General features: G+C 38.9%; 2 protein-coding genes across 2 annotated transcripts; one reads left to right on the top strand and one right to left on the bottom strand.

The window, feature by feature from the left end:
* The first annotated feature begins 3 nt into the window (after positions 1–3).
* On the top strand, positions 4–5,447 carry uprt (uracil phosphoribosyltransferase (FUR1) homolog (S. cerevisiae)). Its single transcript, XM_029513336.1, has 7 exons — positions 4–538; positions 1,579–1,621; positions 1,705–1,774; positions 1,998–2,060; positions 3,007–3,168; positions 4,222–4,320; positions 4,686–5,447. The coding sequence occupies exons 1-7, from the start codon at positions 300–302 to the stop codon at positions 4,790–4,792; spliced, it is 783 nt and encodes a 260-aa protein (XP_029369196.1). The 5' UTR covers positions 4–299; the 3' UTR covers positions 4,793–5,447.
* On the bottom strand, positions 4,981–11,595 carry zdhhc15b (zDHHC palmitoyltransferase 15b). The gene is made up of 11 exons (XM_029513335.1): positions 11,455–11,595; positions 11,037–11,063; positions 10,825–10,919; positions 10,578–10,698; positions 10,245–10,314; positions 9,889–9,921; positions 9,678–9,798; positions 9,393–9,525; positions 9,154–9,280; positions 8,726–8,844; positions 4,981–7,095 (listed from the first exon to the last, which is right to left on the bottom strand). The coding sequence occupies exons 1-11, from the start codon at positions 11,570–11,572 to the stop codon at positions 7,052–7,054; spliced, it is 1,008 nt and encodes a 335-aa protein (XP_029369195.1). The 5' UTR covers positions 11,573–11,595; the 3' UTR covers positions 4,981–7,051.
* Positions 11,596–13,419: the final 1,824 nt, after the last annotated feature.

Raw genomic sequence — 13,419 nt, 5'->3', positions numbered from 1 at the left:
GAGTCACTGTAATGCTAACAGGCGAGCACGGCGGCAGATTAACGGGACACGGGAGCTATAGTTTCATTTTTATCACGACTTGACCGAGTGTCCGGAGGTGTGTCAGCGCCGTTTTAATGGCCCGTCTGCGCATGTCGGCTGCTTGAAGCCGGAGACTTCACAACAAGAGTCGAGGCTAAAGGAGGGACACGTTGTCTGGCTGCTCGTCTTTGTCAGGCAGGGTTAGGGGAACCAGAAGGAAGTGGGCCGATCAGTTTTTAATTTTAAAGGCAGTCCCCCCTGCTGTCCTCGCTCCGACGATGCTGTGTCACGATCAGCAAATGAACGGACAGGAGCACCTCATGAAGCAAGTGCGGTTTGCAAACAGCAGCAGCAGCAGCAGCAGCAGCAGCAGCAGCAGCGTCCCTGTGCTGCTGACCAGCTTTGAGCCCAGTGATGCACCAACACTGCCCACCGGCCACGACAGTCTGGGCCCGCAGCTCAAACTGCTTCCTCTGAACGACCAGATCCGTGAATTACAGACCATAATCAGAGACAAGTGAGTCCTCACGACTTCATCCTGAAATGCAGGCCCTAACGGGAGGCCAGAGGAAGTCTCGCTGCAAACGAATAAATTATTACATTTAAAACTTAATACCTCCAACTCAACCTTACTTGCTCACATAGAATAGTTTCTACAGTATGATCAGTCATTTGAGCCCAACAGAAGAGCAGAGAAATGTTTAATTTTTCCCCAACTAGAACGGTCAGGTGACTTCTGATTGTATGAAAAGTGAACATTCAGGCCATGACTATAATATCATTCTGTCAAATCTCACTGCTGTGTAGTGATAGGTTAGATCTCAGAAGCAGCCCTAATTTTGAAGGGTGTGTGTGATGTGGTAACGCTCCAGTCAGATTGGTATCTGTGCAGATTCTCTCCGAGTGAATCATCAATATTCATCAACATCTTTAATCTCACTCTTCTGCCTGTAGGAGGGCCTGTGCAATAAAGGGAATGACATTGTCATAAAATTAAAATAGCACTGGATAAGTTCCTCCATGAGCTCGGCTGCACTGTTCCTTCACCCTGCTGATATACAGTAGGTGTCCTCACTGGGAGGAAGGGTGCTGCAGGTGATCTTCTGGGCAGTTATCACCGCCCTGTGTAGTGCTCTCCTGTCACCAGTAGAGCAGTTCCCATACTAAGCGGTGATGGAGGAGCCGAGTTTCATTCCCACCACACATGTTGAAAGCTGCCAGCACTAACGTACTGAGACTCCTCCTGAGATGATAGGAACATTGGTGGGCCTTCTTTATGGTGGTGTTTATGGTGTACTTCAGGTCCCTGGAAATGTGGATTCCAAAGACATTAAAACTGTGGACCATTTCCACAGCTGCTCCACTGCTCCTAAAATCAGCAATCAGGTCCTTTGTCTTCCCTACATTGATACAGAGGTTGTTCTTTCCACACCTTCTGTGACGTCATCAATACGTTTACTGACGTAACCACAGACAGCTGATGCATTGTCACGAAACAAAACAAAACAAAACAAAACAAAGCAATTGATCTGATCAAGCCCCTATTTATAATTTCAGGACAACCAGTAGAGGAGATTTCGTGTTTTGTGCTGACCGACTGGTAAGATCATAAATGATTTCCATTTCGTGCAAGTGTTTTTATTTACATTTTCTAATGATGTATACCCCTTTTTTCAACAATAGATCAGACTAGTAGTTGAAGAGGGTTTGAATCAGCTCCCCTACTCAGAATGCACTGTGACCACACCAACAGGTGAGAAAGTTCTTCCTTAAGAATCAGTGGTCAGGTTTAAAGGTTTGGACACTGAATCTAAGCTCTAACATATCCAATCCACCTGCAGGACAGAGTCAGCCAATTAAGATACCCTAAATAAATGCAGGACTACGATCTTCACATGTTTTACCTCTAGCACACTACATGACTGACTGGGCTACAGCTACTTTTGCGAGTGATCATATTTAATATTTTCCTGCAGGATACAAGTATGAAGGTGTCAAGTTTGAAAGAGGCAACTGTGGAGTCAGTATTATGAGGAGTGGTAAGTTAAACCACATACCATAAAAGAAAAACAAATATAAGGGCACAATGTAGGTTTATGTGTTGCATATGTGATTTGTTCATACAGTGCCCTAATTATTCATCAGAACAGGCTGTTGGGTGGTGTATACTAGAGGCATTTTATCTGCAGTTCTTTTCTTTCAGTGAAATTTATTGATCATACCAGTACTAATTGATGAAACATCAGAAAATGTTACATGAGGTATGTGGCAGGTACAGTCCTGCATTTTGCAGAGCATGCTCTCTGAAGACATTCCAGTCAGCTGAATTGACTCACTCTTGTACTTATCTTTCAGACTTAATCAGATCAGTTATGCAAAATGTAACATTATTCTGTGACACCAATGCCAGGCCATAAAATGTAAAAATTTGGCCTGTTTGATGCACAGTATATCTGAAATATTCAGGAAGTAAGTAAATCTGGACATCACTGTCACCTGAAACCTGTAGACTGTGTTCAAAGGCATACAGGATTTACGTAAGTTATTTTTATGAGTGTGTTTTATTACCTCTGCAAAAGATATTTTCTTACTTGTCGCTTGTTGGAGCGAGGGGCGGAGCATTGGTCAGAAAAGTCCCATTTATATTGTGTGTAGTGCTGACCTATTTACTATGAGTTAGATTTTTCTCTTTTAAGTCTGGCCATTTTGACATAACATCTTTGCACTGTATTGAGCACAGTTTCTACCTGTCTGTCTGTCTGTACGTTCACATTAGCAGGATAAGATGAATGAAATGAAATCTACAATGCTTCATCAGATTTAACGTAACAATTATAACAATTTGAAATAATTATTAAAAAAAAAGATTAAATTAAAACTTTTGTTGGGATAAGAGTTACTACGTGCCTCAGAGCCATCAGTATTCATTCTTTTATTTAGATGGATACGCTTTTGATCGCAGTTGTAACTTGTGTATTACCACAGGTGAGGCCATGGAGCAGGGTCTGCGAGACTGCTGCCGTTCAATCCGCATTGGCAAGATCCTCATCCAGAGTGATGAGGAGACACAGAAAGCTAAGGTCTACTATGCCAAGTTCCCCCCAGATGTGTACAGAAGAAAAGTGCTGCTCATGTACCCTATCCTTAGTAAGTACAGTTTATTCTGTTAATAACTTCTGTTCACCACCTTCAGTAACTTGGAAATGTCAAGAGATGTCCAACAGTTCCATGCATTTAATCATTTTTGAGATATCTCACTTGAGCTGACCTTAACACCAAGTCTACATTTCCACATCATGCTGGCCCATTCATATTAGTCTGATAATTATAGCTCTCATGGTGGAAATTATACACTGCCATAGGACAGGGGTCGGCAACTCGCAGCTCCGGAGCCACATGTGGCTCTTGAATCCTTCAGCCTTGGCTCTCTTTGGCTTTGAGAAAATAATGGAAATAAATAATGGCTATTTAATTTAAATTATTTTTATTCTATTTCGTTATTATTTTTTTCAATGGAAGAGTTATGATTTAGGTGATCTAGTAACATTGAAATAAAATGTTTTTTTAATATTCCGTTGATCAAAATATGATTCAGACCTTGTTTGTGTAACTTGTTGCCGACAGGCTGTTGACTTATTTTGATCCCCAATAAGCTAACCATGGATACATCCAAAAAAGTTTGAGGAAAATAGAATGTAGTTCTTTTATTTATACTTTTATTTCATAAATGCAACACACTGCAGTTCTTACATACATAGCATATCTGTAATGAAACTATCTTGATTATAGCGGTCAAATAGGTTTTGTGACTCCAGGTGGGTAATGCTGAAGGTTGCTGACTTCTGGCCTAGGATAGCCACCAAGCTAAATGAGAGCTAGCATAGAATAGTATCTTAATAGCGCTGGTTTTCTAATATAAATTTTCTGCTCCATTTCTAAGGGGCCTGGTTGAAAGTATGTTTTATTATGTCAGAATGATGGAACACAGGGTCAGAAATTGAAGCCAGCTAAATTCCCAGACTCATGGGCAAATCAGTCAGCACAACACTCAGTATGTTCTCTGCTCCCAGCCTAATGCATCTTTATGCAGATTGATATTTAATTTACCTGATTTGTTCTAAGAGCCAAAGTTCTTTGTCATGTACATTTAAAAGCTGAAACTGTGAACCACAGTTGAACCTTGAATTTTTCTGTCTGCAGGTACAGGGAACACAGTTATTGAGGCAGTGAGGGTGCTGATAGAGCATGGAGTCCAGCCCAAACACATCATCCTCCTCAGTCTCTTCTCCACGCCTCATGGTATACCAACGCAGCCAGCTCACTGTGACCGCAGCTCATTGCCAATTTATTTTTATTTACCCACCCGACCACACTCTTGAGCCTCAGAATTCCATCCATTAAGAGGATTTACATTAGTAAATATGAATTTTTAACTTGTTTTTGCTCAACCTTAAGCAAGGTAGTAATGCTCAGCTATTGTACGGTACAGTTACAGCTGACAAAATCGAGGTCACTAGTTTTGAGGGTAGCCTGTCAAGAGCTTCAGTGTTGGGCAGGTTCAAAACATTTGGCAGTTTAGTGCAGCCTTCAGTCAAGAAATTTACCAAAGTAACTAACAATAACAGTAAAACCTCATATTATAACAACCTATTCTTTTCTTCTAGGAGCTAAATCTATAATCCAGGAGTTCCCAGATATTACCATCCTGACCACAGAGGTTCACCCAGTGGCTCCAACACATTTTGGGCAGAGGTACTTTGGCACAGACTAAACCAAGGACAACCTGAGGAACATGAAGGGCAATCTGTTTTAAGTGTATTTTGTTGTTTCTTTAAATGCATTTCATGTTCTCCTTGTTGTGCCAAAGTTAAATTGCAACATTATCTCAAGAAGCTCTTAGACAGCATTTTTGTGTATACCAATGCAATAGAAAGAGGGATCACTAAGCTATAGAAAGACTTCAACATGGAGCATTTTATTTTGCATGTTACAACTGATGGATCAATAAAGAATTTATATTTGTTAACAGACAAAACAGCAGATGAATTGGTCTGTATTTTTGGTGGTTAAGAGGCATTTAAAAAAAAAAGGGAAGAGCCACAGTCGCATACTCCAAAGACGCTTTAAAAAGGTTCAAAAATGAATGTGTGCTTGAGCAATGCTGAACTCCTGTTCTCTGCTTGCAAAACGGGTACAATTTGTCCGTTTAATAAAAGCACATTGCTTCAATAGTTTAAGTGTCACTTGGAGTATAGTAAACAGACACTGCCTGCAGCAGTTATGAATCAGTTAACCTAATACACAAGAAAAAAGCTGAACATTATAACAATAAATAGACACAAGACAACATGAAACACCCAACATCCACATCTTGCCTAATATTTTGTACATGCTTTCAAATGTGGAATGATACCCAAGATAAAAACAATGAAGCTTTTAATCAATAAATGACTGTAGTCTTCAGACATGAGCAGCATTTGATTTGCATTACCTAACACAGTTTAAAAAAAAAAAGATCTGTGTGCAAGATAAAGTGTCAATATACAGCATTGAGGTTTGATCAGAGCCTGACATTTTATTCCTAATGAATAAATGGGTGAACTCAGCGAAATAGAAATGGTTTTCAATGAAGTACAGTGGCTAAATATCATATGCCAAACAGGAAATCTGATTAAATTATCATCGAAATTTCAAAATACACGAACACATGTAGTAAAAAATCTAAACATCACATTGCAGAAGACAACTGACCTCTACCAACCAGTGGATGAGGAAGAGTAATTTATCTGCATATTTAAAAAGAACAAAAGTGAAAATCAGACAGACAAAGCTATGTCCTCACCTGTACATGACTTTGTGCTTATGATGAAAGCACTTTATCACTTAGCATCCACACAGCAGTGATATTTTACCTGGCCTTTATGGTATAAAATACGTTTGTGATGATTAAAGTCACAGTATTTTGTATACTTAAAAGTAAAAGCTGAACAGTGCATTTTTATTTTAATTAGCTCTGTCATGATATACATTATATTAGGGATATGAACCCTGTGAAATACAATGATCATAATAAGTTTGCCATAATACTCTGGTCAAGGTCAACTTTAATTATCAAATAAGGTGTAGCTGAAAACCAAAGTTATAAATGCATGGTAGTTCTGATTACTTTTCTGACCATACATTGGTAATGGTCTAACTCAAATGTTAATGATTAAATACTCTGTTTAAAGATATGATAGATTGTTTCGTAAATATGTGCCTTAAATCTTGGCACAATCTACTCACAAGCTGGATGCTGGATACATTCTTAGGAGAAGTACACTCCCAAAATACACATAAATATATTAATAAGGCGGAGGTTAAGTCAGGTGTTTGAATAGGCTTATGTTAATCAAAAAATATGACATTATGTTAATATGTTTAACGTTTCAAACTGGCAGAGGCCAGATAGCTGAATCGATACAAGAGACCTCTGGAGCATTACATATGAGGTCACACTAGATACCACCCTGTACCGACCCAGCTCTAAGGTGCAACACAATAAACTCAACCCAACACTGACAGAGGGGCAGATAAAACACACGGTGCCAGACATATGCTTCCCAATTAACAGTAATCCATAATCCCACAGAGGACCGTGACTTGAGATGAATAACAAGAAGCAAATAAACAACTTGCGGTAAATAACAGTTTTGTATGTGAGGTAATATTTGACAAGTTGTTTTTGTTTTGTTTTTTTCACCCCCGGATCAAAGTGTTGTTTATCCATCCATGAGAGGAAAGGCGATGCTGCTGCTGGTTGTCCAATGAGTTTTTCTATTCATCACTATGTAATATGCCATGGTAAAAGTCGCAAAGCCAATCCAAATGCAGGTTTAAATCCACTCATTTGGCCCCCTAATATTTCTTTTTTTTTTTTTTTTTTTTGAGCATCCATATGATTTGGAATGCATTTGCCTCATGGTACACAGTGTGTGCAATATAAATCTCGAGCCTCTGTACCACTGTAAATTGTCCAAACATTAAATTATTATTCCTCCATCTCTATTGTCACAGAGGGGTCTTGGTCCTCAACTGGTATAAAAAAAAAGAGAGAAGAAACAGTCAGAATGTAAATAGAACATTTTTAACTGATTCAGCTGATACAGTAGTTAAAATCATGCTGCGTATGACCACCAGGTGGGAGCAGAGTGGAGTCCAAACACAGCAAACTGCTTAACATGCTAAACATTTGTTAAACATAATGACGCCTCCAGTTCACTGAAACTAAACTAACACTGTACAACTCCATAGCTGTTGTGATTAGAGTAGCCAAGAATATTTATCATCACAGCCAAATTGTGCCCTCCTGCCAGGTGCAGAAGGTGTACAAAGTTGTGTGTCTATGCAAATTAATATTTTTAGTGTTTTTAACATGAACCCTATATGTTAAATAAGGTAAAGTGGTTAAATTTTATTGTGACAGTAAATAGTTATTTGTGCTAATAACTGTTTCTGTGGATGTAGCCATTCACTTCAAACTACTTTATTAATTAGTTCTTACATTCGACCAATATCTTGTTTTCTTGGTTTTACTAAGAAAACAAGAAAACCAAAGGCTTTGCTGAAGTGTCAAATTAAGCTAAAAACTGAAAGCTGGTTGATAATTACTAAGTATGACAGACACAGTACCTTCAGCGGAGTCATACTAAATTTACATATTAGTGATGTAACTTAATTATATTTTAACAAGTATAGTAATGCCTTCAAAGTTTTTCAAAGTAAGTATGCTTGTGTGATAAGATATTATTTAACTGAATAATATACACTATAGACTATTTCACATTCAAATAGCATTGCAGTAAACCTTGCAGTTACTGTCTTTTAAAAAAAATGATCTAAATTGTTACTTAATTTCTTAGTGACAGACAAATCAGTTAATTCATTTTCTGAGCCCTGGATTTAGTACTTTATAGTACTCCATGATCAAGATGACTTAATGTTTTAAGCAGTTTCCCTGACGTAAAAAGTGAAGACAAACGGGAAACTGGAGCTAGAAGCACATCTACTCTTGCTTCTGCTGAAGAAAAAAACCAATCTGAGTCTAGTTCCAGGTTGGCTGAGGTGGTGTGAGTTTATTGAAGTTCCAGGTCATGGTGAGCCTACCGACACAGAGTGGGTCCGGTAACAGAGATTGACCGACAGACTGACCGACAGAGACCGCCCCCCCAATGTAGGGCCAGTGAACAGATATACCCTGTCCCCGGGTGTGGTCACAGACAGTTCATGCATGGATCGTATATTGGGATGTGTATTACCGATAAACACAAGAGGGTGAACTCAGTAGGGGGCAGGGATGGTTCCCAGACAAGGCCACAGACAAAGGAACAAAAGTTTGTAAATTCTTCTTCACTTCCTAATTGAGAACTCTGCATTAAACACTTCCCATACCCATTTCTTGCTGGGTTAAGAGGTTGAGCAGTGCATATCAAAATACTTAGGGGGAGAGGCTCAGACCCAGACTGAACCTTGCTGCAACTGAGAAATGTTCTGGTTTATCAAGTGGCACATGATATTGCCAATACAGTCAGATTTTTCAACTTGTAACAAACAATTCTTGATAAATCAATGAAAAACAGATTTACTAAAGCTTTAACAATACTGGAAAGCCTTTGTAGGTACTGACACTAGAATGTGGAAATATGACAAAATTAAAGTGACTCACCAAGGCTTCCTTCCTCAGAGCCATCATCTGATTCTTCCCACATGTCCTCATTAGCTAATAAAGGGTTCTGGGACTCAGAACTCCGATTCTTCAAGGGGAAGTAGTGTCCGTTTCCTTGGCTGACATGTATATTGCAGAAAAGAAGATGGAACCTGGTGAAGTAACCTTGCCCATTATCCAGTCCCATCCACTGATTCAATCCCTGGTTCTATATTTTGTTCATTAGCTCCAAAGCTGCTGTAATTATTTTAATTATTATGCTCACACTTATCGTATGATTTTTTTCTCCTCTAGTTCATTATTTTGATTCTGTCTTGCTTTAATAGAGCTCAAGCTAAAATTTAAGAGAGCGTAACACAAGTACAAAATGAACAGCAGAAAGAGAATTGCCTAATTATGCATTTTAGCTTGTCTGTTTTGTGACAGACCTTGTGAACACAGGAATGAACCACAATCTCCGATCCTCTCCAAATACTTGCTGCAGGTTTTTGCGTATTCCAACATTAAAACCATTTCTGTCTGGTCCACTGACAAAAACTGGAGCAGAGAAGGCCTCTAGAAAAGGAAAAACTGTGAGTCAGAATAGGTTTCCTCGAACTCTCCTCATAACAAGAAAGAGCAAACAATTGAGTTTGAGAATATTTCCAAAATATATTCACACCCTTACCTAAAGTGGATCTGTTCTTGGCCACCAACCAACAGTGATAGCCGAACAGGAACATGAGACTGACAAAGAACATGAGCGCCACAAACATGAGGAAGAGGACATGGAACTTTGCAGGCCTATTTGGCAAGTCCCCCTGGAAGAGCGAAAGAGAATTAGAAACTTGACAGAGGTTTCAGTACCCTGGCTTTGTGCAGGTGCCATATGCAAACTCACAACTAAAACTCTTCATGTAACTGCATCATCTCATGTTGAGAATGAATAATAATTTATACAAATGATACTCACCACCCAGAATTTAAGGAAATACTGAAATACTGTTGCTGCAATAAATACACAGTACAGCATGGAGTAGGAAAGGAAAAGCAGGAAAAACTTGTAGTTGGAAAAACCCACACAGTTGTTCACCCTAAAAGAAAAATAAATTAAAAATACATTTCTTAAATAAAAATGTATACACAGAGTTATTCTATCAAGAAATACAGGCAATTCAACTCACCAAGGACAATGATGGTCCATCTTCAGCACACATCTTTAGAAGAAAAACAAAAAACTCTCCAGATCATTTGACAGCATGGGAACTATAATAAGCAGTCAATACCCTACTATACTATTTCAGGTATGATAAAACTATTCTTCTTCCAGATGTTAATGAATACTGTGTATTCTAACAAGGGTCTGCTGACTCCATTTGGTAAACCGCTGTTCTGATTGATCATTAGGGTTATCTTTCCTCGAGCCAGTGTGCCAACAAAGCAACACCTTCTAATTATCACAACAGTCCCTGGTCTTCAAATATCTCCTCGCTGAGGGCAATCTCTAGATGAATAGATTGTAGAGGAAAGGGTGACTTACGTTTCACAAACTGAGCAGTGGTGACAGCGGTCAGGCTTCAGTATCTGGCACCGATCACAGAATCTGATAGCTGGAGACAGGAGGATGACCACTTGAATGAACGACATTTGAGCTGAGCTTACCCTTCACTTACTTCCTGCAGCTTTCAACTTAGTCTTAGCAATCAGCACTAATGAAAAAGATACATTGGCTGATTACTTTGGATGGGGGTGCTCTGGAACACACACAATGGTAATTGGCCTTTCCTACTTGTTTTCAACATATATGTATTATGTGCAAGATGATAGGCTGTGGTTAATGTGCCTGCCTTGTTACATTTCTTGAAGAATGTACCTCCAGATTGAGCTCGAGTGAAGATGGGCAGTTTCTTTGCAATCTCAACCAGAATTAGCTTCTGTGCGTCTGGCCTCTCCTCCAACTCATATCTTTGCTTGTCTGAGTATGACAGCTGAAACTACACCAACAAACAAGCATCGTGGTCAGTCTCACATTTCCTTTACATTGCTGACTGATTATACGTAATAAAAGTAAATGAAATGAAGTCCAGCCTATACTTTCAGTCTCAGATCTTTCAGGATACCTTCTTGCATGGTGATGCAGGCGGGGTGAAGATGGACTTCCAGTAGGTCCAGGAGAACATCACAAAGCAAACATGAAATATGAGTAGATAGACCACTGAAAACGCAAAACACCAGCTTCAGTTATAAACATGAAAACTGCAATGGCATAAACATTTGTTTACTTTTAGGCGAAGGACAGACATTGTAGCATTAAATAAAAAGGATAACTAACCTTTTTCAAATGTGTTGGTGAGTGTAACTGTAAAATAAACACGACAAAATAGCATAAAAACACTTTCCTGGTTTTTGGTGAAAAAAAACTTCCTAGTTTCCTGACAACAGTTTGACAATTTAGAAGAGGAGCAACACTTAATGGCTAACACGACAAGCTAGGCTGATAGATGTGTTTAATGGTCAGCCGGTCTTTTAATCACGTAACGCTTCACCTCTCAGCAGCAATCAGAGTTTAAATGAAGATTCATTTTTGAGAAGCCGTGTTTTTGGTAAAACCAAAGACAAACACACACCCTAAAACACTTCCGCCTGTTTCGCTAGCCCCTTCTCTCTTTATCTGTTTCTGTCAACGCTGCGGTGCGCTAATCTGCGATGTGCTCACTTCAACACAAATCAACAGAGTTCGTGCTACTTACAAAGGCAGAGTTCAAAAACGTAGGCGTAGTACGACCACAACACCACGGAGGTTATAATGAGCACAGGTATCCAGGAGAAAACCCTCTGACAGCATCTCAAACCTCTGGAGAGAGCCATGTTTCATCTCACTGCTGCCCGGATCTGCGATCGACTCCCTTTCCTGGCCTTTACCCATCGGTGTCATCGGGGAGCGATTCACCGCACTGCAGCGACCAGAGCAGCATCATGACACCTCTCAGTTTAGATTACATTTACACAGTAACACAACTTTAATCTGTGTTCACACGGGGAAGACAAAAGCTGATGTTTCATAGTCAAAGCAAAGCATGACCTCTAAACTTCCTCCAAAATAAACGTAAAGTTCACAGCAGACATTATGTAAATACAGACTTTCCATTATTGTCTCTGTTATAAATGTATATTTTCATTTAAGCTCAGAAATATAAAGCATATAATAGAAAGTAACAAATAAAACATATGTCAGAGGGTAAGGCACACACAAAAAAAATCATCCAATTGACAGTGGTTAAATTAAACATTTAATGATACTTAATGAGCAAGCAAAGTGGGAAGTCAATGTGCTGAATCTTCAACAGCAGGTTTGATCCCACCTTCATACTTGGAACCTTTTTCAAACAACCAGAGAGGTTTTTGGTAGGTTAAATCATGCCCATTACTTTTTGAACGTGTGGAGCTACACTGTATGTACAGAGGTATTTATATTACTTATGCAGCTGTTTGACTCTAATTTAGGCTTTTTTCACAAAACCTTTTTTTTTTTTATAAATAAATACATAGGCTACTTTAGTTGGCAGTAATTATGGGTCTAGTGTCTTCTCAAAGACACTTTACCATGTGGACTGAGGGAGTCTGAATGGAGCCACAAATCACAAAAAAAAAAAAAAAAAAAAAAAAAACGCTAATGAGCAACACACTCAAAGCTTTAGCCTTTACACCCCATTCACACTAATCCTGCAGGCACCAGGAGGAGCACAACTAAACCACAACCGTTGCATCGTTTTGTATGACTCTGTTTAAATGGACTCACAACCTGAGCTAACATAGTGATTTCTAGGACTGTAGTCCCGCCAATACTAATTTACTGAAACTGATATTAAGGTCATTTAAGTGTCACAGAAGCTTAAAAAAAACAATACATAGCATATATTTTCAATATGAATCCAAAATATATGACCAACACGAACTGTCATAGGAAATTTTACAGTTAAAAAACACAATATTTCAAACTCCTTTCCTTTGGACAAAATGAACCACCAACAGTGTCTCTAAATGCCAATGAGCATATCATTGGTATATATGTGTTGCAATGTCTTGTGACTTATTCTCTATAAACAAGCACACATGCATATACCATATCATTAGTCATACTCCATGATATCTAAATTTCTAAGTAAAGAAGTGTTTTTTTTCTTCTGGACAGTAGACAGCTGACTGTAAATCTGCATGTGTCGCCAACTGGACCTGAACCAGGGATTGATTTAACTTTATCACAGTACTTTCTCAATTAAGTGCTCTTATTTAGTTCCACGGGCCTGATTTATAGGTCACACAAACAGCTGGATTTCACCCTGCAAAACCTCAGGCTGCACGCACACAAACAAGAAATCCCTTAATTGTTTTGACCTCCCAAGAGCTAAAATGGATCAGAATTCTTTGAAAGTAAGTCCTGAACACCCCTGCAGTTAAATAGCTTTTTAACATAAAGAATCATGTCTACCCTCATCCAAAGTGAATTACATCATCACAAGTTGTTTTGTATTTAAGCTTAATGTGATAATTCTGTGCTGACTTTCATCATAACCCTCCTCAGTTTACACAGCTAGCTGGCAAAACTTTTTGATTTGAGTGGATTCAATTAAACTTTAATGATGCTATGGGGTCGTTATAGTGTATGTATTGCACTGCAAGAGTAGTAATTTGCAGCATAGTGGTTAGCGCCAGCG

The sequence above is a fragment of the Echeneis naucrates genome, chromosome 10 (assembly GCF_900963305.1).
Source record: "Echeneis naucrates chromosome 10, fEcheNa1.1, whole genome shotgun sequence".
Taxonomy (NCBI): Eukaryota; Metazoa; Chordata; class Actinopteri; order Carangiformes; family Echeneidae; genus Echeneis; species Echeneis naucrates.
Note: the sequence above shows the minus strand (reverse complement) of the source record. Positions and strands in the feature narration are given on the sequence as shown.